This window comes from Schistocerca cancellata, chromosome 9, assembly GCF_023864275.1.
Source record: "Schistocerca cancellata isolate TAMUIC-IGC-003103 chromosome 9, iqSchCanc2.1, whole genome shotgun sequence".
Classification (NCBI taxonomy): Eukaryota; Metazoa; Arthropoda; class Insecta; order Orthoptera; family Acrididae; genus Schistocerca; species Schistocerca cancellata.
This window is the reverse complement of record NC_064634.1, coordinates 460,441,644-460,469,335: the sequence shown is the minus strand read 5'-3', so window position 1 is coordinate 460,469,335 and position 27,692 is coordinate 460,441,644. Positions and strand designations below refer to the sequence as shown.

The window sequence follows — 27,692 nt, the reverse complement described above, 5'->3', positions numbered from 1 at the left end:
CTGCTAGACACTTTTTTTCTGTTTTTTGGCTCTCTCTAGCACTTGTATAATGTCGTCATATCTACGAACTTTAGGAAAAGTGGAGTCTGGCTTGTGTAATCTCCAGCTGCGTTCATGCTCAGTAAGTCTAGCTGTTGTAGCCCTACCTGTGTGTCCAACATACAATTTGTTACAGCCAGTGCAAGCGAGTTCATAAACACCAATAATTCTTAATAAGTTTGTTTTATTCTGATGATAGTCTAAAGCCTGTTTCATACCAGAGCGATTGGAAGCGAGCACAAACGAACGTACATTCGCAGACAGTTCGCCAATGTTCGATGCCATTCGCTTCTAACTGTGAACGGGCATTTACACTAAAGGGAATGGAGGAGAGCACGACATAAGGAACATAGCATATGAACGCTACGTTACTGTTTTCTGGCGCATAGGCGTCCCAGGAGGAATGGTCAGTATTGAGGGATATAGCAGGAAACAGTCCATTTGATTTAAACAAATCTAGTAAACATGAGCTCTAAAACGTCTTCAGCTTCGATACTGTGAAACATCTCTTCTCTCGAGAACTCTTTGTTTTCCATAGTTTAAGAGGCGGTTGTAGAAATAAAAACAAGGAAAAATGTCCAGTAAACATGGGCTCTAAAATGCTGGTTCATCCTCGGTACTGAGAAACACATATCTTCTACTGAATAAGTGGTTACAGCTCTTAAGGTACTTTGTCGTATACTCATCTTCCTAGGGTTAGTACATAGGTAATGTTAGGTTTTTATTCAAAACAACAAAAACGTACGTACCTTGTCTTACAAATATTAAAATCCCGCAGCCTTAATCATGAATTACCTGAGAAAAGTCACATAGGGCCGTCAATGTAGTTTCATTTTGTTTAAAATATTTGATACTTGTAATTTGACGTAAACAATTTTTCTCTTCATTTCTGTTACATAACGAATTCCTTTAACTGTATTAAACTCACGATATCACACTCTGTTCTTTTTAGAAACAACTGAAAGCTGCTTCCGTGGCTTGAAGTGCTTTCGTGGCTTGAATTGCTTTTGTGTGAGATGGTACCCCGATATTTCTGCATCTACATTTTCTTCTGTTTCATCCTCTTGCATTTCCTGCTGTTCTTTTGCCTGCAACATGTTTTTAACAGTTTCGTTTTCGTCGATCATTACTGTCACAAGTGACCCACTCTGTGGTATAACCGGCAATACATTCCTGGCATATTTGTATGTTTGATATTAGCTCATTTATACCCTCCAAAAATTGTGCAGTAGACATCCCACTTGCTCTCTCGGACAGTTCAGCCGAAGGACGATCTGGCGCTTTATCCAGTAAATTTGGGACTTTTCCTTGTTTACCAACTTCGTGTTGGAACTTTTTTACTTCAAGGATAACATTACTGTCATATCATGAATATTTCGGTGTTCATACATGCCCTTTTTTGTTGTTGTAATTGAAGGGAACCTTGGTATTTTTGAAGAATGTGGGGTTTTGGATTTTCCATTGAAGAATAAAAGCATTTTATGGATACCGGTGGCGTCTGCGCAAACTAATACTGTTATTCGCTCTTTGTTAATTTTATATCTTGGAGCTGTACTCTCCCGCCAAGAAGCTAAACATTTCGACGATAATGATTTGATCAGCTGTCTAAATCCCAGGTCATATCATTTTCGTCCACTTTATAAAATTTAACTCTTTTACAGTATTATTAGTACACTCATAGGAAAAAAACACGATTAACATTATAACATCCTGTCACACAGAAAATAAGTATAACATTCCTCATGTGTAACCTTGATTTCTAAATGTCGCCGCCTGTAGGAATGTTCGAAGCAATACCTTTTCTAAGAATTCCTAAAAAAGTTACTCGTAACGTAGGTTCTAAATCTCACATTCCCAGGTTAACGTTACCCCTTTTACAGGAATTTTAAAAGTTTTTTGGCCACGTAATGTGTGTCTAGTGGATACAAGAATCAGGCTACTATTTCGTATCCTGAAGAGATTCCAGTATGGAGCAATACTACAGGTAATCGCGGATCGAACCAGTAACCTCTTGGTTCCAGATCTTTTATGTGGTCACGACTATTTACGAACTGTCGCCAGCTACAACAGCTAACTTTCATCTTACTTTGTCAACTCCAGAGGAATTATACTACAGCGCCCAAACACGTTAACACTATCTGTATTCTTTGTGTAGATATCATTATTCAACTGTAGACACAGAGAAATCTGGAATGAGCGGTCTCCATAAGTGAGATTTAAAGTACCAGTCATGATTCTAAGTTAGCTAAGCAAAGTTACTATGTTATGCTCCTAACACAATGTTAACACATACTTTTAAATTATCATTCTTTCATTTACTGGCCATCCAAGCAAAAAACCAAATATTGGCCCTTAATTTGTGCTTTGTTTGAGAATGGTAAAGACTTCCAACTCTTTTGAAGTCCTCACCAAACAGTGTTCGAAAAATAACATTAATCTATTGATTAAGTTGTATGTCGATTATAGCACTGGACTTAAGCAGTATAGTATCATTTACTGTAACCTTTTTCAGTATACTACTTTACTTTACATGAACAGAATACGCTACACTCCACAGTAGTTATGAAAATAGCAATATATTTTGTTTTTCGATAAATAATTTCCTTTCGTGTTTTTGTTTTCATTTAGCAGAGCTTTCCTTTCATTTCATAACTAACACGTGGAGTTCAGCAAAATTGTAATTTTCAGAAAACTTTCCATTTAAAGCTCGACAAATAACATTTACTGACTACATAAAAAAGAAAATCTTTGAAAATATTTTACTAGATTAACTTTGCAAAATTGTAGTTCTTTATAATTTTAGAATGCCCGGAATCATTTTCACTGGAATAGGATCCTGTCTAGAAATCTATCTTAGCAAACTGAAGTTCTTTGAACTGGTATATGATAGCAACAAATGATTATTTCTAAAAAATAGTTTACTGGTTCAAGCTGTTATTACATCCCTAAATAATTTTCTTAACTTTTGCTTTAGGCAAGCAACTCATCACATATTCCATTTTTATTTAACTGTAATGTTTTATTACAGAGTGAAGAACCAGGTATCGGTTGCCCAGATGATCGTATTTGTAAAAACCAACGATATAAAGGTTGTTCCAAAAATTCATTTTCCGCTTTTTTCATCATATTTCGATGCTCACTCCAGTCTTCACTATCAAGTTTGCAGGTGTACTTCAAAATTGGTGTTCTTCTTAATATCAATTATCGTACAAGTTTCTACACCATACATATCTTCTAACTTACGACTAGGTTCTTCTGTTTTTAATGAATCAAAAATGTTTTGGCTTTAAAGGATAACACCACTCTCTTGAGCTTTAACGTTGTTTGGGCACTAGACGCGAATGGCGCACCCATTGGCAGCAGTCTCCAGTCAGATAAAAACGAAACGCGCGCTAACAGAAACAATGCTGAAACGCGTATGGCAGAGACCGCGCGGAGCGTGGGTGGGTCGTGTGCTCACGAACCAGACTACAAAGCTATTTGGTTGCCTTTGACAGTCCCGATAATCGCAAACCCCTATCACTGAGGTCAGGATAACTGAGTCTCCACTGTAGTATGAACGCATATTTTTAATTTTCATTACCGTAATGCGTAAGTGTTCGTACTTATTTATTTGTAAGAAATGTACTATGTTTTTTAGTAAAAAGAATTACAAAGCTTCCGGTTATTCACCATGTTGCACCATTTGCAAGAATCTAATGATTTTATCGTCTTTCTGGCGTCTCCAGTTGGACCTCTGAGTGCTTCGGCAATTTTATATCAATTTTCCTTCGACATTTGTGATGTGCATTACTTCAGTCCCAGAAGCATCTATTGTTGTCGTTGTGGTCTTCAGTCCAAAGACCGGTTTGATGCTGCTCCCTTTGCTACTCTATCCGGTGCAAGCTTCTTCATCTCCAAGTAACTACTGCACCCTACATCCTTCTGAATATGCTTAGTGTATTCATCTCTTGGCCTCTCTCTACGATTTTTACCCTCCATGCTGCCCTCCAACACTAAATTGGTGATCCCGTGATGCCTCAGAGCACGTCCTACCAACCGATCCCTTCTTCTAGTCAAGGTGTGCCACAAATTCCTCTTCTCCCCTGTTGTGACTTGCCAAGACAGCCAAGCCACTATGACCGGTAGCCGAAAGGCACGCGTTTAAGCTCACGCAGGCTAGCGTGAGGTCTGGAACAGTTAAAGGAGTTGAGTCTAGTAAAAATAATACGTATCTGCTGGAATACTTAACTTTAATCCATAATTGGTGAACATCGGTCTGACGGTACATGCCTCACATGATAAATAGCAAATGATAATGGCGCCTTGCTAGGTCGTAGCAAATGACGTAGCTCAAGGCTATGCTAACTATCGTCTCGGCAAATGAGAGCGTAATTTGTCAGTGAACCATCTGTAGCAAAGTCGGCTGTACAACTGCGGCGAGTGCTAGGAAGTGTCTCTAGACCTGCCGTCTGGCGGCGCTCGGTCTGCAATCACTGACAGTGGCGACACGCGGATCCGACGTATACTACCGGACCGCGGCCGATTTAAAGGCTACCACCTAGCAAGTGTGGTGTCTGGCGGTGACACCACATCCCTAATTCTGTTCAGTACCTCCTCATTAGTTATCTAATCTACCCATCTAATCTTCGGCATTCTTCTGTAGCACCACATTTCGAAAGCTTCTTTCCCCTCTTGTCCAAACTATTCATCGTCCATGTTTTACATCCATACATGGCAACAGTCCATACAAAAACTTTTAAAAAGACATCCCGACACTTAAATCTATACTCGATGTTAACAAATTTCTCTTCTTCAGAGACGCTTTTCTTGCCCTTCGTTGTGGTTGTACCTACGGTATGGCTATCTGTCCCACTGACACACGCATCTACATTTTATATCCTCTCTCTTTCGACCATCAGTAGTTATTTTTCTCCCCAAATACCAAAACTCAATTTCTAGTTTCAGTGTCTCATTTCCTAATCTAATTCCCTCAGCATCACCTGATTTAATTAGACTACATTCCATTATCTTTGTTTTGCTTTTATTGATGTTCATCTTATATCCTCCTTTCACTGTCCATTCCGTTCGACTGCCCTTCCAAGCCCTTTGCAGAATTACAATGTCATCGGCAAACCTCGAAGCTTTCATTTCTTTTCCATGGATTTTAATTCCTACTCCGAATTTTTCTTTTGTCCCTTTCAGTGCTTTCTTAATATACAGATTGAATACCACCGTGGATAGGCTACAACCCAGTCTCACTCCCTTCCCAACCATTGCTTCCCTTTCATGCCGCTCGACTCTAACAACTGTCATCTGGTTTCTGTAAAAATTGTAAATAGCCTTTGACTCCCTGTATTTGACCCCTACCATCTTCAGAATCTGAAAGAGAGTATTCCAGTCAACATTGACAAATGCTTTCTCTAAGTCTACAAATGCTAGAAACGTAGGTTTGACTTTCCATAACCTATCTTCTAAGATAAGTCATTGATTCAGTATTCCCTCATGTGTTCCAACATCTCTACGGAATCCGAACTGATCTTCCACAAGGTCGGCTTCTATCAGTTTTTCCATTCGTCTGTAAATAATTCGTGTCAGTATTTTGCAGCCGTGGCTTATTAAGCTGATAGTTCGGTAATTTTCACACCTGTCAACACTTGCTTTCTTTGGGATTGGAACTATTATATTCTTCTTGAAGTCTGAGGGTATTTCGTCTGTCTCATGGCTCTCCCAAGGCTATCAGTAGCTCTAATGGATATTGTCTACTCCTGGGGCCTTGTTTCGAATTAGGTCTTTCAGTGCTATGTCAGATTCTTCATGCAGTATCATATCTCCCATTTCATCTTCATTTACGTCCTCTTTCATTTCCATAATATTGTTCTTAAGTACATCACTCTTGTATAGACCCTCTATATATTCCTTCCATCTTATTGCTTTCCCTTTTTGGCTTAGAAGTGGTTATTCTTTCCTTAGGACTGGTTTCCCATCTCAACTCGTGATATTCACGCAAGTGGTTCCCTTTTCTCCAAGGTCTCTTTAATTTTCTTGTAGGCAGCATCTATCTTACCCCTAGTGATATATGCCTCCACATCCTTACATTTGTCCTCTAAATGCTTAGCAATTTTGCACTTCCTGTCGATCTCATTTTTGAGACGTTTGTATTCGTTTTTCCTTGCTTCGTTTACTGCATTTTTATATTTTCTTTCATCAATTAAATTCAATATCTCTCGTCTTTTTACCTACTTGATCCTCTGCTGCCTTCACTATCTCATCTCTCAAAGCTACCCATTCTTCTCCTACTGTATTTCTTTCCTCTTTTCCTGTCAATCGTTCCCTCATAATCACTCTGAAACTCTCTACGACCTCTGGTTCTTTCAGTTTATCCAAGTCCCCTCTCCTTAAATTCCCAGTTTTTTGCAGTTTCTTCAGTTTTAATCTACAATCCATAACCAATAGATTGCGTTCAGAGTCCACATCGGCACTTGGAAATGTGTTACAATTTATAATCTGGTTCCCAAATCTCTGCCTTACCATTATATAATCTACCTGAAACCTTTCAGTGTCTCCAGGCCTCCTCCACGTATACGACCTTCTTTCATGATTCTTAAACCAAGTGTTAGCTATGATTTAGTTATGCTTTTTTCCTTACCTTCCTTTTCCCACTAACGAATTCCAGTTCCCCATGACCATTACATTTTCGTCTCCCTTGACTAACTGAATAATTTCTTTTATCTCATCAGAGTTCTTCAATCTGTTCGTCATCTGCACAGCTAGTTGACATATAAACTCGTACTACTGTGGTAGGCGTAGGCTTCCTGTTTATCTTGGCTACAACAACGGGTTCACTATGCTGTTTGTAGTAGGTGACCCACGTTCCTACTTTTTTATTCATTATTAAACGTACTCCTGCATTACTACTACTTGGTTTTGTATTTATAACCTTGTATTCACCTGACCAGAAATTTTGTTCCACCTGCGACCAAATTTCACTAATTACCACTATATCTAAGTTTAACCTACTGTAACGCCGCCCACATTGTCTGAGGATGTTCGTGTAACGTAAACAGACTCAGACTACCAATTTCCCTTTTTAAATTTTCTAACCTATCTGCCCGATTAAGAGATCTGACATTCCACGCTCCGATCCGTAGACCGCCAGTTTTGTTTCTCCTGATAACGATATACACCTCGGTAACCGCCCCCTCCCCCCCAGATCCGAATGGGGAATTGTTTTACCTCCAGAATATTTTACCCAAGAGGACTCCATCATCATTTAACCATACAGTAAAGCGTCATGGGAAAAATTACGGGTGTAGTTTCCCCTTGCTTTCAGCCTTTTGGTTAATGCTACAAGGCCAGATCAGTCAATCACCCAGACTGTTGCTCCTGCAACTACTGAAAAGGCTGCTGCCCCTCTTCAGGAACCACACGTTTGTCTGGCCTCTCAACAGATAGCCCTCCGTTGTGGTTGTACCTACGGTATGGCTATCTGTCCCACTGAGACACGCAAGCCTCTCCGAGAATGACATGGTCCATGGTTCATGGGGGGGGGGGGGGGGCGGAGCGGGGATAGAAGCATCTATGGTATGTATATTCTTATTTCAGCGACATTACGAAGAGCGTTCAGTACGCAATGCAACACATTGTTTTCTTGAACATGTGAGCCGGCCGCGGTGGTCATGCGGTTCTAGGCGCTGCAGTCCGGAACCGCAGGACTGCTACGGTCGCAGGTTCGAATCCTGCCTCGGGCATGGATGTGTGTGATGTCCTTAGGTTAGTTAGGTTTAAGTAGTTCTAAGTTCTAGGGGACTGATGACCCAAGACGTTAAGTCCCATAGTGCTCAGAGCCATTTTTCTTGAACATGTTGGTCTTAGTCAGGATTCCAATGCGGCAATTTGTTCCCCACTCTACTTTCTACAGAACCGTATTTTTCAATATAATCTCCGATCAACGCCATCTTACTGGAAGGGCGTTTATGCCTGCATGGTGTCGCTCTATTGGTCGAGCTGGGAACCAACACCTTGGTGCATCAATAACCCTCTCCCACCATCCACGTGCTGTGTGAACTCCTCTAGGGTGTGCAGACTTGTGCGAGGCCTTCCATTGTTATGCAGGAGAAGCACGTTCGCGTTTTTGTGGCGACGAACAAGCTGAAGTCGTTTCTTGAATTGTCTGAGGGTAGTGCAACACATGTCAGTGTTGATCGTTGCCTTGGCTTTACCGACCGAGGAGGAGAGTTGGTGTGATGCCACTTCATTGATTGCCGTTTTGTTTCCGGTTCGAAGTGATGGCCCCATGTTTCACCGCCTGTGACGATGTTCGACAAGAAATTGTCACGATCAGCTTCGTAGCGCGCAAGCAATTCCTCACATGTGGCCCTTCATTGCTCTTTATGGTCTTCTGTTCACGCCTTTGTGCGCTGCAACCAATGAATCAGTGTGTCAGCACTGCTAACAAGACGTCCAGTAAAGCAGCGACATGTCTGATTGTGATCCGTCGATCACCTAGAATGAGAGTGTCCGCACGTTCCGACATTGCAAGAGTAGCAGCTGTGAGCGGCAGTCCGGCACGTGGGAGATTGGGCAGTTTTGGCTCTGAGCACTACGGGACTTAACTTCTGAGGTCATCAGTCCTCTAGAATTTAGAACTGCTTATACCTAATTCAGCTAAGGACATCACTCACATCCATGCCCGAGGCAGGATTCGAACCTGCGACCGTAACGGTCGCGCGGTTCCAGACTGTAGCGCCTAGAACCGCTCGGCCACTCCGGCCGGCGGACACTTTTGCACGAACTTGTTACAATGATGACAGACGCCTCGTCCAGGACTCGCTTTGCTTCTATTCACTGCCAGGACTCCATAGATTCTGCAAGCTCCTATGAATATTCGCGATGCCCAAGTATTCCGCCAAAAGGGACGTAACGATACCTCTCTGCTTGGAACGCTCCTCCGATACAGACGGGATTTTGAGGGCTGCGTATAGCGTCGCCACGTATCAGAACTTCATGAAACTGCAGGGACTGAAGCGGGAGTATTCCAAGATGTCTCACAACAAATTCTGCATTTTTTCAACTGTAATGGGCCGGAAAAAAGTCTTGCGTTACTTACCGAGCACCCGTCGTGCTTTCTCTTCCGACCTGTCCATCGCTCTCGCAATTCGTGTCAACTACAGAAATAAGCAACTTCACTGACGAAAGGTTTCTGTATTGCTAGAGGCATAGTGGGCAGGACGCGAAATTCCTTTGATGGTTCGCTAAACGACCGACAAACGGCGGAATACGAACACCAGCGAATGGGAAGTGAACACGAGCGAGTGCAGTTCGTTCGCACTCGCCTGCCCTTTACACCAGAGAGAATTCTCGTTCGCTTGTGTTCGCTCCGCTATCAACCAGACCTAAGAGGCGGCAAGCCGAAATAAACTGCTCAGTGGTGCTGCCTCTGTCCACAGGTGACCATCACGGCGGAGCAGGAGTGCGTCTACCTGTGCTGGAACCGGCTGAGTCTGGAGAGGGTGCTGAGGCACCGGCCGCTGCTCAAGACCGTGCTCGACTGCATCATAGGTGAGCCACACCCGCCAAATACTTGTTGCCAAAGGTGTTACCCTACAAACCGATCTGAAAGCTTGTCATCGAGGCACGTCCTCGCACAGCCGCGTTTACGCGGGAGAAACAGGGAGGGGAGGTGAAATCAAACGATGGTACGGCACCATTCGCTGGGATACCCGGCCAGGGGCTGTTCGGGCCCCTAGAGCAAGTCTTCCTATTTGACGCCACTTCCGCTACTTGCACGCCTGATGGAGATGAGGTCTCCTGCCCGGTCGGGAAACGAATCCAGGACCCCACAGTCTACGCGTAGCGATGCTAATCACTCTGCGGACAGCGCACACTCTGGTACCCCTACGAGTGGAGCACGCGATGCTCGTCTGTACTAGTCGAGCACAGTATTATCGCTCATGTGACCAAGGACGATTCGGCCGGGTTGTAGTGAATCAGCTCGTAGTCGAGGTTGCGTAGGGCTGGAAAGATTGTACGACTAGTTATGCAACGGAAATTGCGCTGCCTTTGGTGATTAGACTTACGAAGTGGATCACCCATCTCGACAACGGCAAGCTCTTCACCTGCTATACTTGTTTCACTGGAGTCCGTTACAGTTTCGTGCTGCATATTCATCTTCACTTTCCAGGCCAACATTATTACATTCTGTGTTGCTTCCTCTCTTTTCAGTGTTTCTGACTGCTCTCAAATATCCCATACGTTTTGCAACAATGTTGGAACGTTGATTTAGGATGATTCTTTTATTTTTACATATTTTAAATCGAATTCCCATCTCTTTCAAAATTTTCTGTAATGTTTCCGTTCTCCCCGAAAATGTAAGGGCTTTCTCAATGTTGGAATTTCCTTCTTCTGCTCACAATAGTTTATCATAATCTTTTATCAAAGTCATGTACAGAAACTTCTTTTCTAGAACGCCTTTGCTTTCTAGGAGTTCTAGTTTTTCCCCAGTTTCTTCTGCTTTCTTAAATTTTTTGAAAATGTGTGTTATCATCCTTCCTGACTTCCCTACTACTTTAGCTGCCCGCAAGGCTGCCTGCTCTACAGATATCAGTAACTGATTCCCCTTTTCTTCTTCTTGACCAAATTGTACAGCTTTGGATATAAGCCCTTTTTCACCAGAATGTGCCCACTTTAGCGATAACTTACTTTGTTTTTCACTCTCGGGAGTATTCATGATAACAACGCACTGCCCTACAGACGATATTTCAACAGGACAACTAACCTGAAAGCATTGTCGGTGGGATGAGTTTTCCTTCGTCAGCACTGTACTTGTTTACTGTAGTGGCCCACATCTTTCCGATAAGTCCATTGATATCGTAGTTGGGTAGCAGGTCAGTGCCCTGCACAATACAACAACTAAACACTGACCGGCACTTTTGTATGACAATCTTCCTCTTACACTATCACTTTGATAGCATTTATTCGCAGGAAAATATCTATTAATGCAAGTTTAAATAAACCAATGGCCACTTCCTTGCGCCTTATTCTTACCTTACTTTACACGATTCGCCAAGAGAGCCACAGGCAGCTACGAATTCCCCTACCACTGTTTCCTACTTTCTGCCACCAGTCACCCTCTATGCCGATCTGCAGCAAGTCCTCGTGGTTTTCACCTTTGCTTTGTTCTTCTTCTCTGGGAAGGAAACTCGCATTAGATTTCAATGGCCATCGACGTTTGTCCATCGGAGTGATGGCACCGTTTCATTCTCATCAGCCCTATTGCATTTTGTTTGCCGTAGATCTCCTCCAGCTCACAATTATGTCACATCTCCCACTTTCCAGTAATCACATCTCCTATTCGATGATTGTTCTTCCTCAATACTCCCCCCTCGAAAATCCCTATTTTAATCTTTTTATCTGAACACTTCAAGTTTTCAGGCATCGACTCTACATACTGGAACAGCATTTTGTGCAGATATAGTTTGAAATTCTGCGAGATTCAAAAGGCTGACTGAGATTGAAGTACAATATCTTTGCAGCTTGGACCCTTCCTTTGCTCTCTGTCGACACGATGCGTTCTCTGTAAATATCACGCACACATTTAACCTCACGAACTGGTTTGCAGGATCAGGTTCCGACTTGCAGTCGCTGGAGTGGATCTCTTGAATGGGCACGAGTTCCGAACATTACCCCAGATACTGGGTCTCTGATCCTTTCACCAGGAGAACTTTGTTTTTCTTTTCTTTTTTTTGTGACGCGCCCATTAAGCCATTTCAATTGTGGAATGTCAATTATGACGATACGAACGTGAGAGCAACACAACAGCCTGCTCCCAAGCGGAGAAAATCTCCGACCCAGTGAGGAATCGAACCAGAGCCCCTTAGCTTGGCAACCCGCTACCCTCAGCGCGCGCTTCCCGTGGCAGACTGCGGCGCCGCCGCCCGCTGTCAACCCCACGCTGCCGCTCATCCGCGTCAATCTTTCCTTAGATGGACAACACACCCACGTCGTCCGCAAATGCGAGGCGAGTGATCTCAAATTAGACCTCGATCCCTTATACATTCCTACGGGAAGCTTCTTTCATTGTGTTTCCAAAGGCCACGTTGGACAATACAGTGCCACACGACCTCCTTGTCCCAAACCTGTGAAGCTCTCCGTGACATGGTACCCGAGCTTCAGTTTCTCTTTCTAATCAGTGAGACAAATTTTAATTACGCCAACGAGATTCTTAAGTAGTTTAAACTCGGTTGGGCAATTAATCACGATCTTACAGTGAATGTAATTGTATGTCTTCTTAAAATCTGAGGAGAGGGCATGAAAAATGGACTAAGTGCAAGAAACATGAAACTCAAATATTCAGTTCTATTTGTTTCATCAAGAATATTTTGATAAAAAGAGCTGAACGTTATTTTTTTTTACTTTTTATGTGGGGTGTGTTGTTATTACTTTCGTATTTTTTAATTCCCTTCCTCTTAATAATGAAGAGTATTATTTTACACGAATAAATGTAGAACGTGATCACCAAAAATAAGAAGTGCCAATGAAAAAAATCTCAAACTTTGCAAGTATTTTTTAATAATAACATTGCAGAAGAACACCATCGTGTAATTATGTCGAAACCTTATTTTTACATTTAAAGAACACAAGAAGTTTTAATTAACTGATTCTTCGAAGAATCTTCTGTTGTTTGTCTGTTGCAGAGCCCTGTTTTTGTCAGCTCACAAGTATATTTTTGGAATGCTGTGATGGTAAAACCAAGTTTATGATTATGTTAATGATAAACCTTGCCTTTTTGGGCCTTATTTCCCTGCCTTTCTGTGAGCACTAGTTTACATTTCTTCTTTGGCTGACGCAAAGGTTTCTATTCTTTATTATGCATTGTTGCAGTGTTATGATAAATGTCGTATGTATAAGGAAAAAAATTTACTCGATATGAATATAGTTTAGACCATAGATACATATAGACCGAACACGCCGTCACGCAACAGAGACCAAAACGCCGAATTTCTGTCGTTACACACAGCGCTTCGTCGAGTCGTCACTTTAGATTTTTCTCATTTATACCTAAAAAAAAGGGAATTATTTTAAGAACTGAACGAGTTGTTGTGTTGGTATTACACATGTAGTAGTACAGCTGACGTTAATTCTCCGAAATTCCCGGTATTAATTCTATGGTCACCGCTATTTCATTAGATAACATGGAACAGTACCAGACAGTGTGAAACGCTGTATTCGCAGCTCTTTCTTTTTACAAACGACTGAATCGCAGTCCATCAGTAATTGCTGTTTTTACTGCCCTGCGAGTCATTTTGTTCAGCGCTTCAACAGAATCGGAAATATCAGTTTGCCATTTTTTTTCTGACGATTCTTCAACAGTATGTGTACAAGTTACATTACATTTTATAAGAATCATGAAAGAAGGCTGTACACATGGAAGAACCCTGGAGATACTGACAAGTTTCAGATAGATTATATAATGGTAAGACACAGATTTAGGAACCAGGTTTTAAATTGTAAGACATTTCCAGGGGCAGATGTGGACACTGACCACAATCTGTTGGTTATGAACTGTAGATTAAAACTGAAGAAACTACAAAAAGGTGGTAATTTAAGGAGAAGGGACCTGGATAAACTCACTAAACCAGAGGTTGTACAGAGTTTCAGGGAGAGCATGAGGGAAAAATTGACAAGAATGGGGGAAAGAAATACAGTAGAAGTAGAATGGGTAGGTTTGAGGGATGAAGTAGTGAAGGCAGCAGAGGATCAAGTAGGTAAAAAGACGAAGGCTAGTAGAAATCCTTGGGTAACAGAAGAAATATTGAATTTAATTGATGAAAGGAGAAAATATGAAAATGCAGTAAATGAAGCAGGCAAAAAAGAATACAAACGTCTCAAAAATGAGATCGACAGGAAGTGCAAAATGGCTAAGCAGGGATGGCTAGAGGACAAATGTAAGGATGTTGAGACTTATTTCACTAGGGGTAAGATAGATACTGCCTACAGGAAAATTAAAGAGACCTTTGGAGAAAAGAGAACCACTTGTATGAATATCAAGAGCTCAGATGGAAACCCAGTTCTAAGCAAAGAAGGGAAAGCAGAAAGGTGGAAGGAGTATATAGAGGGCCTATACAAGGGCGATGTACTTGAGGACAATATTATTGAAATGGAAGAGGATGTAGATGAAGATGAAATGGGAGATATGATACTGCGTGAAGAGTTTGACAGAGCACTGAAAGACCTCAGTCGAAACAAGGCCCCGGGAGTAGACAACATTCCGTTAGAACTACTGGCAGCCTTGGGAGAGCCAGTCCTGACAAAACTCTACCATCTGGTGAGCAAGATGTGTGAGACAGGCGAAATACCCTCAGACTTCAAGAAGAATATAATAATTCCAATCCCAAAGAAAGCAGGTGTTGAGAGATGTGAAAATTACCGAACTATCAGTTTAATAAGTCACGGTTGCAAAATACTAACGCGAATTCTTTACAGACGAATGGAAAATCTACTAGAAGCCGACCTCGGGGAAGATCAGTTTGGATTCCGTAGAAATATCGGAACACGTGAGGCAATACTGACCCTACGACTTATCTTAGAAGCTAGATCAAGGAAAGGCAAATCTACGTTTCTAGCATTTGTAGAGTTAGAAAAAGCTTTTGACAATGTTGACTGGAATACTCTCTTTCAAATTCTAAAGGTGGCAGGGGTAAAATACAGGGAGCGAAAGGCTATTTACAATTTGTACAGAAGCCAGATGGCAGTTATAAGAGTCGAGGGGCATGAAAGTGAGGCAGTGGTTGGGAAGGGAGTGAGACAGGGTTCTAGTCTCTCCCCGATGTTATTCAATCTATACTGAGCAAGCAGTGAAGGAATCAAAAGACAAATTCGAAGTAGGTATTAAAATCCATGGAGAAGAAATAAAAACTTTGAGGTTCGCCAATGACATTGTAATTCTGTCAGAGACAGCAAAGGACTTGGAAGAGCAGCTGAACGGAATGGACAGTGTTTTGAAAGGAGGGTACAAAATGAACATCAACAAAAGCAAAACGAGCATAATAGAATGTAGTCGAATTAAGTCGGGTGATGCTGAGGGAATTGGATTAGGAAATGAGACACTTAAAGTAGTGAAGGAGTTTTGCTATTTTGGGAGCAAAATAACTGATGATGGTCGAAGTAGAGAGAATATAAAATGTAGATTGGCAATGGCAAGGAAAGCATTTCTGAAGAAGAGAAATTTGTTAACATTGAGTATAGATTTAAGTGTCAGGAAGTCGTTTCTGAAAGTATTTGTATGGAGTGTAGCCATGTATGGAAGTGAAACATGGACGATAAATAGTTTGGACAAGAAGAGACTAGAAGCTTTTGAAATGTGGCGCTACAGAAGAAAGCTGAAGATTAGATGGGTAGATCATATAACTAATGAGGAAGCACTGAACAGGATTGGGGAGAAGAGAAGTTTGTGGCACAACTTGACTAGAAAAAGGGATCGGTTGGTAGGACATGTTCTGAGGCATCGAGGGATCACCAATTTGGTATTGGAGGGCAGCGTGGCGGGTAAAAATCGTAGGGGGAGACCAAGAGATGAATACACCCAACAGATACAGAAGGATGTAGGTTGCAGTAGGTACTGGGAGATGAAGAAGCTTGTACAGGATAGAGTAGCATGGAGAGCTGCATCAAACCAGTCTCAGGACTGAAGACCACAACAACAACAAGAAATGACATCCGTTTGTACTCATACTGTACTATTTTTACACAAAAAAGTTTTAGGACTTTTGCTTACAGATAACGAAATAGTACCAAGAGATGAGGCAGAACGAAACGTGCATCTGGAATATTTCGTCGGGAGCCCATTTCTAGGAAATTCAGACACCTGGTAAAAGCCTGTTTATTTGACGCCTCTCAGGCGACTTGCGCGTCAATGATGATGAACTGAACATAAGAACAACACATACACACAAGTCCCGACTGGAGAAAATTCCTGATCCAGTCAGGAATCGAAAGAGGTGTCTCCATGATCGAGAGTCAGCAACGCTAGACACAGGACCACGAGGTGCTGACAAGAAGCGGAAAATAAGGGTGGTTGGAATGTCTGGTAAATTTTCTAGCACCTTCAAGGTAGGCAACATCCAAGGATCGTGTAAGCAGTTTCAACAATGTACAGCGTACATTTCATTTCTGACAGCCGTCCGAATTGCTCGGCGTGTCGATAGCGATTGAATATGCATAAAATTCGAATTACGTACGTGGTTCTTGCGAAGAGTTGGACTGCCGCACAAATCAAAAGAGAACTAACTGAAGTCCACGCAGATTGTGCTCCACCATTGAAGACCATTTACTTTCGGATTAATGAATTTAAATGTCGGACAAACACGGTAGACTAAGCGCGCTCTGGCCGTCCGTTTGAGGTCGCTACAATGGAAACCATTAACAAAATCCCTGGTATGGTAATTCAAGACCGCAGAATAAAAATTCTTGAGTTTTCTGAGACTGCAGTCATCTCAGCTGAGGGAGTCCATAATATCCTGCACGGAGAATTGGCTACGAAGAGGCTGCTTGCGAAGTGATTGCTTACAGTCGAACAAAAGCACATCCGGCACAACATTTAAACGCAATGTCTGGCGATGTTTTATCGTAATTCACAAGAATTTTTGCACAAATTTGTGACTGTTCATGAAACCTGGATCCATCATTCCACACCAGTGTCAAAAAGGCAGGCAAAACAATGGACAAAGCTGCTGAAAGTGCACCATAAAAGGACCATTTTGTCGGCTGGTGAGGAGATGGCCACAGTTTTTTTCGATTCCCAGGAATAATCCAAACAGATTACGTGGAAAAAAAGCAGAACTACAACAGGACCCTAGTCTGTTTAAATTTTTGATCGTTAGTTACTTGCATTCGGTGAAAAAAGACCAAGGTTGGCACACAAGAAAGTGCTTTTTCTCGAGGATAATACACCATACCATAAATCAGCGATAACAATGGCGAATGTGCATGAATTCGGTTTTGAATTGGTTTCTCACCCAGCCCATTCACCAGATTTAGCCCCAAGTGACTTCTTCCTGTTCCCTAACCCGAAACTTCGGCTTGCTGTGAAGAAATTTTCATTAGATGTGGAAGTGATAGTCGCAGTCAAAGAGTATATTGCGGAGTTTCTCGGAATCCACTTGTCGGATGAGATGCAAGAACTGCAGGCTCGCTGGACCAAGGGTGTGTCCCGGAAAGGAGATTATGCCGGGACGTACAGTGAGTTGTTTACGAAATAAAGACTTTCTCCTGCTTTTTCACCAGCTTAGCGACCAACCTCATAAGACGATGGTTAAAAAGAAAACTCTTCTAGTGAATGAGATATTAACATTCTAATGTCGCGAAATCTTGTCAGTCATCCAGTTTTAGATCTGAGAATCAGCACACATCTTCACTTTCAAAAAATGTGTATGCAGTTTTTTTTTATTTTTAAAACAATTCTATCTGTGGAAGAAAATTTTAGTTGCTTCCACATATGTTTCCACTGAACGAAACTCCGCACTAGATTTCACCGTTGTAGTAAACAAACTTTCACTGAAAGTACTACAGTTAAGTTAATTATAAACTGAAGAGCATTACAGAAGTCGGCTACTAATGCCTACCGCCACTTATCAGCTGAATGAGGTGTTGGTTTCAGTATAATGGCGTGATCACAGCCGTGCGGTCTAAGGCGCTGCAGACATGGACTGTGCAGCTGGTCCCGGCGGAGGTTCGAGTCCTCCCTCGGGCATGGGTGTGTGTGTTTGTCCTTAGGATAATTTAGGTTAAGTAGTATGTAAGCTTAGGGACTGATGACCTTAACAGTTAAGTCCCATAAGATTTCACACTCATTTGATTTGAACATTTGCGTGATCACATACCACATTACTAGACTGGCAAACATGCATCTTTTACTGAATAGATAATATGGCAGCTCAAGATGTTTCTGCAGAGTACTACTATAATTTCATGAAAAGAAATTACGTCGTAAGCCTTACGAGATGTACTAAACAAGTTCTGCAGCTGAGCAAATATTTGCTTACTAGTAGAGCTTTGAAGCGGCCGCATCAGACCAGTAAGTCCACTTACGAATGAAATGTAATTTGGTGAAACTTTAGGCTACAATCTGAACAATTAGTTCACCCGTAAGCGACGCAAGCCAGCATTTTAAATGAAGACACTTCACGACTACACGGAATCAAACCACCAGAAGCGAATGTTTTGGGGCAGCTAACATGGCGAATCTACACTTGGGCCGGCTTCAAGTTTGTGACGTCATGACAACTCCTCTTATTTTTAGCTGCACGGTTGCCAGTCTAGTAATGGTGTGCCTGTGGTCTGTGGACGTGACGCACGGTTTATATGTGATCTGTGTTCTAACAAGGGAACCTCCTCATCGCACCCCCCTCAGATTTAATTATAAATTGGCACAGTGGATAGGCCATGAAAAACCGAACACAGATCAATCGAGAAAACAGGAAGAAGTTGTGTGGAACTATGAAAAAATAAGCAAAATATACAAACTGAGTAGTCCATGCGCAACATACCGAACATCAAGGAGCATGTGAGCCCAGGAGTGCTGTGGTCCTGTGATTGGAGTGAGCAGCTGCGGAACCACAGGCCTTATGTTCAAGTCTTCCCTCGAGTGAAATTTTAATTTTTTATTTTCAGACAATTATCAAAGTTCAGGCACTCACGTATAATCAACTTCGCTCTCCAAAATTCCAGGACATGTTCAGATTTGCTTGGTCGTATGCAGGATTTGACGGTGTACACACGGAAAAATTTGAAAACGTTAAAAACATATGTTTTGACAGAGCACAGGGAAAACTGTGCGACTATGAAACTCTTGCATTCATTTGTCGCAGTTTATGTGACAAACTCTTATGTTTTGATCACTTTTTTGGGAGTGATTATCACATCCACAAGAAAATCTAAATCAGGCAATCTTTTTACCCATTCGCCAAGTGTACAAGTTAGGTGGGTCGACAACATATTCCTGTCATGTGACGCACATGCCGTCACCAGTGTCGTATAGAATATATCAGACGTATTTTCCCGTGGAGGAATCTGTTGACGTATGTGTGGTGTCACCGCCAGACACCACACTTGCTAGGTGGAAGCTTTAAATCGGCCGCGGTCCATTAGTACATGTCGGACCCGCGTGTCGCCACTGTCAGTAATTGCAGACCGAGCGCCACCACACGGCAGGTCTAGAGAGACTCCCTAGCACTCGCCCCAGTTGTACGGACGACTTTGTTAGCGACTACACTGACGAAGCCTTTCTCTCATTTGCCGAGAGATAGAATAGCCTTCAGCTAAGTCCATGGCTACGACCTAGCAAGGCGCCATTAACCATTTCTAGAGAGAGTCTCACTTGTATCATCAAGAATGCTGTATACAAATGATGGATTAAAGTTAAGTATTCCAGCAGTTACGTACTTTTCTTTATAGCATTCATTACGTATCCTGTTTCAGACCTCACGCCCATCTGCGTGAGCTTAACGCGTGCCTTTCGGCTACTTCCGAGTGGCGTGGCTGTCTTGTTACGCCACAACAGTATGACCTTACGATCAAATGTTTTCGGTTCCCATTGGAGAGGCACGCCCTTCCGTCTACTAATCGCACGGTTTTGCGGTGCAGCCGCAAAACACAGACACTAAACTTATTACAGTGAACAGAGACGACAATGAACGAACGAACAGATCATAACTTTGCGAAAATACAGAAAGTAAAATTTTCACTCGAGAGAAAACTTGAACCAAGGACCTCTCGTTCCGCAGCTGCTTACGCTAACCACAGGACCACGGTGCTCCTGAGCTCACAATCTTATGATTTGCCTATCTTGCGCATGGACCTCAGTTTGTATATTTTGCTTATTTTTTTCATGGTTCCACAACACTTATTCCTGTTTTCTCGATTGATGTGTGTTCAGTTTTTCAAGGGCTATCCACTGTGCCGACTTATAAGTAAATGTGAGGGCGGTGCGACGGGGAGGTTCCCTCGTAAGGAACGTAGGACGGGGTGACGGGCGGCGTGTGTGCGCAGGCAAGGACATCACGCAGAAGCTGTACGCGCTGAACGAGCAGGTGCACGCGGCGAGCGCCGGCGAGGCGGCGGCCCGGCAGGGCGCGCTGCGGGCGTCGCGCGCCGCCGACCACTGGCGCCGCGCCATGGCGCGCTCGCTCAGCGTCGACGCCGTGCACACCGGCGCCAGGGGACACGTGCGCTCGCTGGCCTGGCAGCAGCGCCGCGCCTCCTCCAACTCGGGCTCCGACCGTGAGTACACACCGAATATCCACACACCGAAGTATGTCGATATGGGTCGCCGATATGCATTCCCCGATATATCGATATGGCATTATCACCCGCCATTTTTACTTTAAATTAAAGTTTATTTCGCAATTGTTCTTTTAAAATTGTTGCAGAACACAATTTCACTTTCTGTGTGTCAAGGAGTCTCAAGTCCAGTTTTTCTCTTTGACTATAGAGAAAGCTTTCGACAATGTTGACTGGAATACTCTCTTTCAAATTCTAAAGGTGGCAGGGGTAAAATACGGGGAGCGAAAGGCTATTTACAATTTGTACAGAAACCAGATGGCAGTTATAAGAATCGAGGGGCATGAAAGTGAGGCAGTGGTTGGAAACGGAGTGAGACAGGGTTGTAGCCTCTCCCCGATGTTATTCAATCTCTATATTGAGCAAGCAGTAAAGGAAACAAAAGAATAATTCGGAGTAGGTATTAAAATCCATGGAGAAGAAATAACAACTTTGAGGTTCGCCGATGACATTGTAACTCTATCAGAGACAGCAAAGGACTTGGGAGAGCAGTTGAACGGAATGGACAGTGTCTTGAAAGGAGGATATAAGATGAACATCAACAAAAGCAAAACGAGGATAATGGAATGTAGTCGAATTAAGTCCGGTGATGCTGAGGGAATTAGATTAGGAAATGAGACACTTAAAGTAGTAAAGGAGGTTTGCTATTTGGGGAACAAAATAACTGATGATGGTCGAAGTAGAGAAGATATAAAATGTAGACTGGCAATGGCAAGGAATGCGTTTCTGAAGAAGAGAAATTTGTTAACATCGAGTATAGGTTTAAGTGTCAGGAAGTCGTTTCTGAAAGTATTTGTATGGAGTGTAGCCGTGTATGGAAGTGAAACATGGACGATAAATAGTTTAGACAAGAAGAGAATACAAGCTTTCGAAATGTGGTGCTACAGAGGAATGCTGAAGATTAGATGGGTAGATCACATAACGAATGATGAAGTATTGAATAGAATTGGGGAGAAGAGGAGTATGTGGCACAACTTGACAGAAAGAAGGGACCGGTTAGTAGGACATGTTCTGAGGCATCAAGGGATCACAAATTTAGCATTGGAGGGCAGTGTGGAGGATAAAAATCGTAGAGGGAGACCAAGACATGAATACACTAAGCAGATTCAGGATGGTAGATGAAGAAGCTTGCACAGGATAGGGTAGCATGGAGAGCTGCATCAAACCAGTCTCAGGACTGAAGACAACAACAACAACATGTGGAGCAAGTGTAGATGCCACAAACAAGAAGTACGATTTGCTCTGGAGGGAGTTAGATTAGATTAGATTCGTACTCGTTCCATAGATCATGAATACCACACTTCGTAATGATCTGGAACGTGTCAGGTTAATAAAAGGTGTCTATACAAAATATTACATTACACAAAATACTACATGAGACTCAATATTTTTTTTATTTTGTGGAGGTTGTAAAATTACCCACTTACTATATCCAAAAATTCATCTAATGAGTAGAAGGAATTTCCATTAAGAAATTCTTTTAATTTCCTTGTAAATTCTATATGGCTATCTGTCAGACTTTCGATGATATTGGGTAAGTGACCAAAGACTTCTGTGGCAGCGTAATTTACCCCTTTCTGAGCCAAATTTAGATTTAACCTTGAGTAGTGAAGTTCATCCTTTCTCCTAGTGTTGTAGCCGTGTACACTGCTATTACTTTTGAATTCCTTCGGATTGTTAATATATTTCGTAAGTGAATATATATATATTATGAGGCTACAGTGAAGATTTCTAGCTCTTTAAATAAGTGTCTGCAGGATGATCTTGGAGCAATTATTCTGATTACACGCTTTTGTGGAATGAACACTCTTTTACTCAATGATGAGTTACCCCAGAATATGATGCCATACGAAGGCAGAGAATGAAAATAGCCGTGGTAAGCTAGTTTACTCAGCTGTATATCGCCAAAATTTGCTATGACCCTAATAGCATAAGTAGCTGAACTCAAACGTTTCAGCGGATCCTCAGTGTGTTTTTTCCAGTTCAACCCCTCATCAACGCATACACCTAGAAATTTTGAATATTCTAGCTTAGCTACTGATTTATGATCGAACTCTATACTTATTAATAGGGTCATTCCATTCACTGTGTGGAACTGTATATACTGTGTTTTGTCAAAGTTTAATGAGAGCCCATTTGCAGAGAACCACTTAATGATTTTCTGAAAAACATCGTTTACAATTTCACCAGTTAATTCTTGTCTGTCGGGTGTGATAGCTATACTTGTATCATCGGAAAAAGTGCCAGCTTTGCATCTTCGTGAATATAGAATGGCAAGTCATTAATATATATTATGAACAGTGGAGGACCCAAGACCGAACCTTGCGGTCTGAATGGAATAACAATATTTTCGGTGTGAAGCATATCAGTTCCGTTAAAAACAATTTTTATCGCAACTAATGTGCTGTTTGTTCACAGCGACATTCTTCAAAAACAGTCGCTCAAAATGATGAAGATAAATGTGACAGCATTGCTCTTTGTGGCGGGCGGACAGGTGTGAGGGTAAACGTTGACGTAATCGGCGCTCGGCACTGCCAACACAAATTGCAACATTTAGTTTTACCACTGAGTTTTCACAGTAAAACTGCTAGCTCTCTGGCGTTTTCAGAAATTAAAAAAACGGGGACGCCGACATGAGGTGTCCCGCAAAAATCCGATATTTGACGAAACCGAATGACGGACCAATCGCACACCTTTTACGGTCCCACTTACATGCAGTTACCGTTGTTAGAAAAGTGGTTACCGCCAAGCATGAACGTGCATCGTTTTCAATTCTTGCTCTAAGGGGCACAAGCAGGCCGCTAGCTTATTCATGTACAGAATATCTAATAATAAATAAGTACTTAAATACACAGCTCTAAAACTGGCAGTATATTTACAATAGCCAGCTGACGTTTTTAAAGACCATTTTCTGCCGATAATCGATATATCGATACCTTTTCTCGATGTTCCTGGGCTGATAATTATAATTTCATAAATATCGATATACGGACCTCCAGAAATTTTCAAAAATATTAACCGTCCTAGATGCAATACCCACCCTGAAACTTCCCCAGTGAAGCGTTGTAGGCGTCATTGCTGTTCTTTGTTTACATAAATGATCGTGGAGATAATCTGAGAAACCCTCTTAGAATGTTGCAGATGATCCTGTCATTTACTGCATTGTAAAGTCATCATATGATCAAAACCAATTGTGACAAGATACCTGTATGGTCCAAACGTGGTATTGACGCTAGCTCGTGAAAAGTGCGAAGTCATCCTCATGACTACTAAAAGGAATCCGCTAAAAATAGTATCTAGTTGGGTTTCTGTAATTAAAAGATATGGATAAAAAACAGGGGGAACCCACAGAGCACAGATCAAAAAAGAAAAAAAAAGAGAACTGGCTGACAAATCTCAAATCTAGTATGATGTAGCAATGTTGCACACAGAGTGTTCGATAATTCCTTTTACAAACTTCTGGCATCTGTAGTGAGGAGTGATTTCAGCATCATGGTGCACCATCTGAATTCTCGCGTGTGGTTCGGAGACATCTCAACATATGATGTGGCGAGAGATGAATAGGCTGGAGTGGTCAACCGGTGACCGCCGCGAGCGCAGGATGTAATTCCTGTGGACTACTTCTTGTGTGCTCGCATGCAAAGTTCAATTTACGAGACTCAATTACTGCCAGAGGAAGATGTGCTGGCACGAGTTCTGGCAGCTGCACTAGAAACTGAAGAGACTCCACGTCCGATGCAGAGTGTGCACCAGAACATGCTTTATAGGTACAGTGTCTGTTAACAACATTGGTGGTCCCCACACCGAGCCGTTGTAATGCACCAGTGCTGTTGTGTAGTACGCTATGTTGGGTTCTTTTTTGTTTTGGAATAATGTAAACACGTCATGTTTAAGCTTTAATATAAGCAAATGTACTTAAGTTACCCAGTAACTGTACTGTGTCACTCGTAAAGCAGTTTCTCAAGCAGAAGTGGGTGAGTTAAACATCTGAACTGAAACTCTCGTAGAGTAGAAACCGTACGTTTCCGGACATGGGTTCCTACTTCAAATGCACTCACTCCCCTGTGCAAGTCCTAGAAGTTCCGAACACCCCGTATATCGTGTCAAGGCAACATGTACCCTGTTACAGGTATATGACAGTCACTAATCACCAACAAACTGGCGAGAACTCGTCTGACTTCAGTTCACCTCAATTCAGGTTATGGCTACGAATTATCTGGAAATTCTAAACAGGCCGTACATATTCAATGATCGTGGTGACATACAATGTTTTCTATCAAGTTTGTAGTAGTAAGACATGTTAACAGCAGTAATGTTAATGTAGAAATAAAACAGAACATTTGATAACAAGAATGAATAAAAAAATAACGTAAAAAAGCAAACAAACTCAAATTCCAACTGAAGAACTTCCATCTTATATTGCTAGATATGTTACTGGCAGCCTCGGAATAACTCGAGGTTTGCCGAGTAGCTACAACAACACCCACTTCTAAACCTATTGTTGCAACGATATTCTACACCACCCACACTGGTATGTGTGTGCCTCGTCAATCCTCTAGTCTATGCATACCTGTGAGGGTGGCCATAGAATTCTTTCTTTTCTTTTTATTTTATTTCTATTTTGTTCTAATTTTTATATTTAAAGTTTCTCTTGTTAAATTTATATGTGGCTATCATCTTCTATAATTGAGGAACGGTTCTTGTGACATTTTGACATTATTTTTCTATTCAGAGCGTCCAATTTATCATTAACTTTATCGTACAGAGTGAAAGTTAAGCAGTTGCCTTTTAGATATTCGATCTCCACGAGTTTTGGTCACTTACTATTGTTTGCAGATCGCAGTCTAATTGTCAACAGTCTCTCTCTACCTGCAAAAGAGAGCATCTGAGAATGACATGATCAGTGGAACCTTCCTCTCCACATTCACAGACTGGTGTATTACTACATCCCACACGATACAGATATTTGCCATATGGGCCGTCATCTGTTTGTAGATGCACCACACCTCGAGTAGGAGCAGCGTCGCTCAGTTTGGGTCTCTTCCTGATGCTTGTAAATATGCTGTATACCCACCTCGTAGTGCTGCAGGTGTCCCAGTCCGACTACCATTCATCTAGCTTCCAGACCCGTTAATGTCTTTTATCAATAATATACCTTCCTGCGACCTCGTACACATGATCATATTGCTCACGCCCCAACCTATAGAGGAGGGTTGTCCTGTAAAGTACCACGGTATCCTTCGGACATATTCCGAGGGTTACCAGTAAACCAGCTCTGCAGGTGTAATGCGAAAGGCACCGCTGAGCCTCACAAGGGTACATCCCCATCGCACCCCCCTCAGATTTAGTTATAAGTTGGCACAGTGGATAGGCCTTGAAAAAATGAACACAGATCGATCGAGAAAACAGGAAGAAGTTGTGTGGAACTATGAAAAAATAAGCAAAATATACAAACTGGGTCGTCCATGCGTAAGATAGGCAATATTAAGGGCAATGTGAGGCGAGGAGCTCCGTGGTCCCGTGGTAAGGGTGAACAGCTGCAGAACGAGAGGTCCTTGGTTCAAATCTTCCCTCGACCGAAAACTTTAACTTTTTAATTTTAGTTTATGTGAAAGACTCCTATGTTTTCATAATTTTTTTTTGGAGTGATTATTACATCCACAAGAAAACCTAAATCGGGCAAGGTAGAACAAACTTTTCACCCATTCGCCAAGTGTACTAGTTAGGTGGGTCGACAACATTCCTGTCATGTGATGCACATGCTGTCACGAGTGTTGTATACAAAATATCAGATGTGTTTTCCTGTGGAGGAATCGGTTGACCTATGACCTTGCGATCAAATGTTTTCGGTTCCCATTGGAGAGTGTAATGGTCGCCTGGTCATAGATATTGCTAATTGCTATAATCGCATTATTCCACTCCCATTTACGGAGCTTGTTAGCACTTGATGTTAGGTTGGCGCCATTACAATGCATTGTAGTAATCACTGCTGCTTGCTGGATCGCTGCTGTGTCTCCATGTTGATGCTGGCTCTAAATCTGGTTGTCTAGGGTTAAAAACATGAGGTCCCGTGTTTTGTTTTATGTGCTTTTGATGTTAAAGGATGAACGAAACCAACAAATATGTAAACTTCAAATATTTATTTCTCTGGTGGCCATCTTAATTCCACTGTCCAGCAAAGACTATGACACAACACAACTTCCTTTACATGTTCTTTGCATTGTTTCTCCACCTCAAACAATAACACACTAACACACTGTACCAAAGTGACATTCCGACTGCCTCTCGACCCTTCTTGCTGCTCGTATTTATAACATTGTCAAAGAACTACTAAAAAGAGATATAGTTTACAAGTCACATGTACATCTGTTATCATAATTTGTGCAGAAAAGTTATTAATTTGCATCGAGTGACATAATTTAACATGTTATTAAAATGACAGACAGATTTGTTGACTTGACAGAATAATTCTTTGTTACAAAAAGTCCGTTTTTTAGAAGTTTGTCAATTGACTTCTCTAATTTGCATAAATAAGTAATTAACATGAATTATTAAGAAATACATTGGTATTCGTCTACAACAGGATTGATTTCGTGAATACTAAGTGAAACCGCTCCTAATGAACAAATAGGTTTCACTGGGTGATTTTTATTTAAGGAGATCCAAAATACCTAAGTTGTACACTATTTTTCGTACTTCATATTAATTATTTAAGATGAACTCAGTGTTTTTACATGATGACATTTGCTGTATCAGTGATCAAGTGATATTAACTTTTGTGTGGGTTAGTTATTCAGTATAATTTAATGGGTTGACTGTTTATGGAGACATGTTACGCAATCATTGTTAACATACACAATAACTTTTCTATAATCATAAATACTCGTTAAACTGGTTGAATTTGGAGGGTATCGCATACTTCGGTACAGTAAAGCCTTTAATATGTTCCGTTACAATACCCCCCTCGGGTAATTTCATTTACAGAATGTTAATGATATTAGGCGACTAGGACAAATGTGTCAAATGGTTAAAATTTGGAAAAGTACTACTTTAATAAAAATTTTTTTTTTTTTTTTTACTATGTATAATGTGAATGTATGCAATGACCGTTACACCATTCCAAAATGACTTTTTCCCGCAAATATTTTAGTTGTGTTGTTTCAAATGCACTTTGTGTTATGTCATTCAGTATGACAGCATAATAAAAATAATTAGTAATATATGAAAGTAAAAAATATGTTAATCTTTGCTCCCAGTGAGCCACATGGAAAATGATTAAAAACAGACACAAATATATCACATGCGATTTTAAGATATATCAAAAATATATGTAAATT

The 27,692-nt window shown here is 41.6% G+C and overlaps 1 protein-coding gene across 1 annotated transcript in view; it reads left to right on the top strand.

The window, feature by feature from the left end:
• Nucleotides 1-27,692, top strand: part of LOC126101497 (blood vessel epicardial substance-like) — a 153,653-nt gene that overhangs the window by 57,958 nt on the left and 68,003 nt on the right. Inside the window, exons 5-6 of the mRNA XM_049912143.1 lie at nucleotides 9,468-9,579; nucleotides 20,065-20,326. Coding sequence (XP_049768100.1) covers nucleotides 9,468-9,579; nucleotides 20,065-20,326 — 374 coding nt within the window. The remainder of the gene's footprint in view (nucleotides 1-9,467; nucleotides 9,580-20,064; nucleotides 20,327-27,692) is intronic.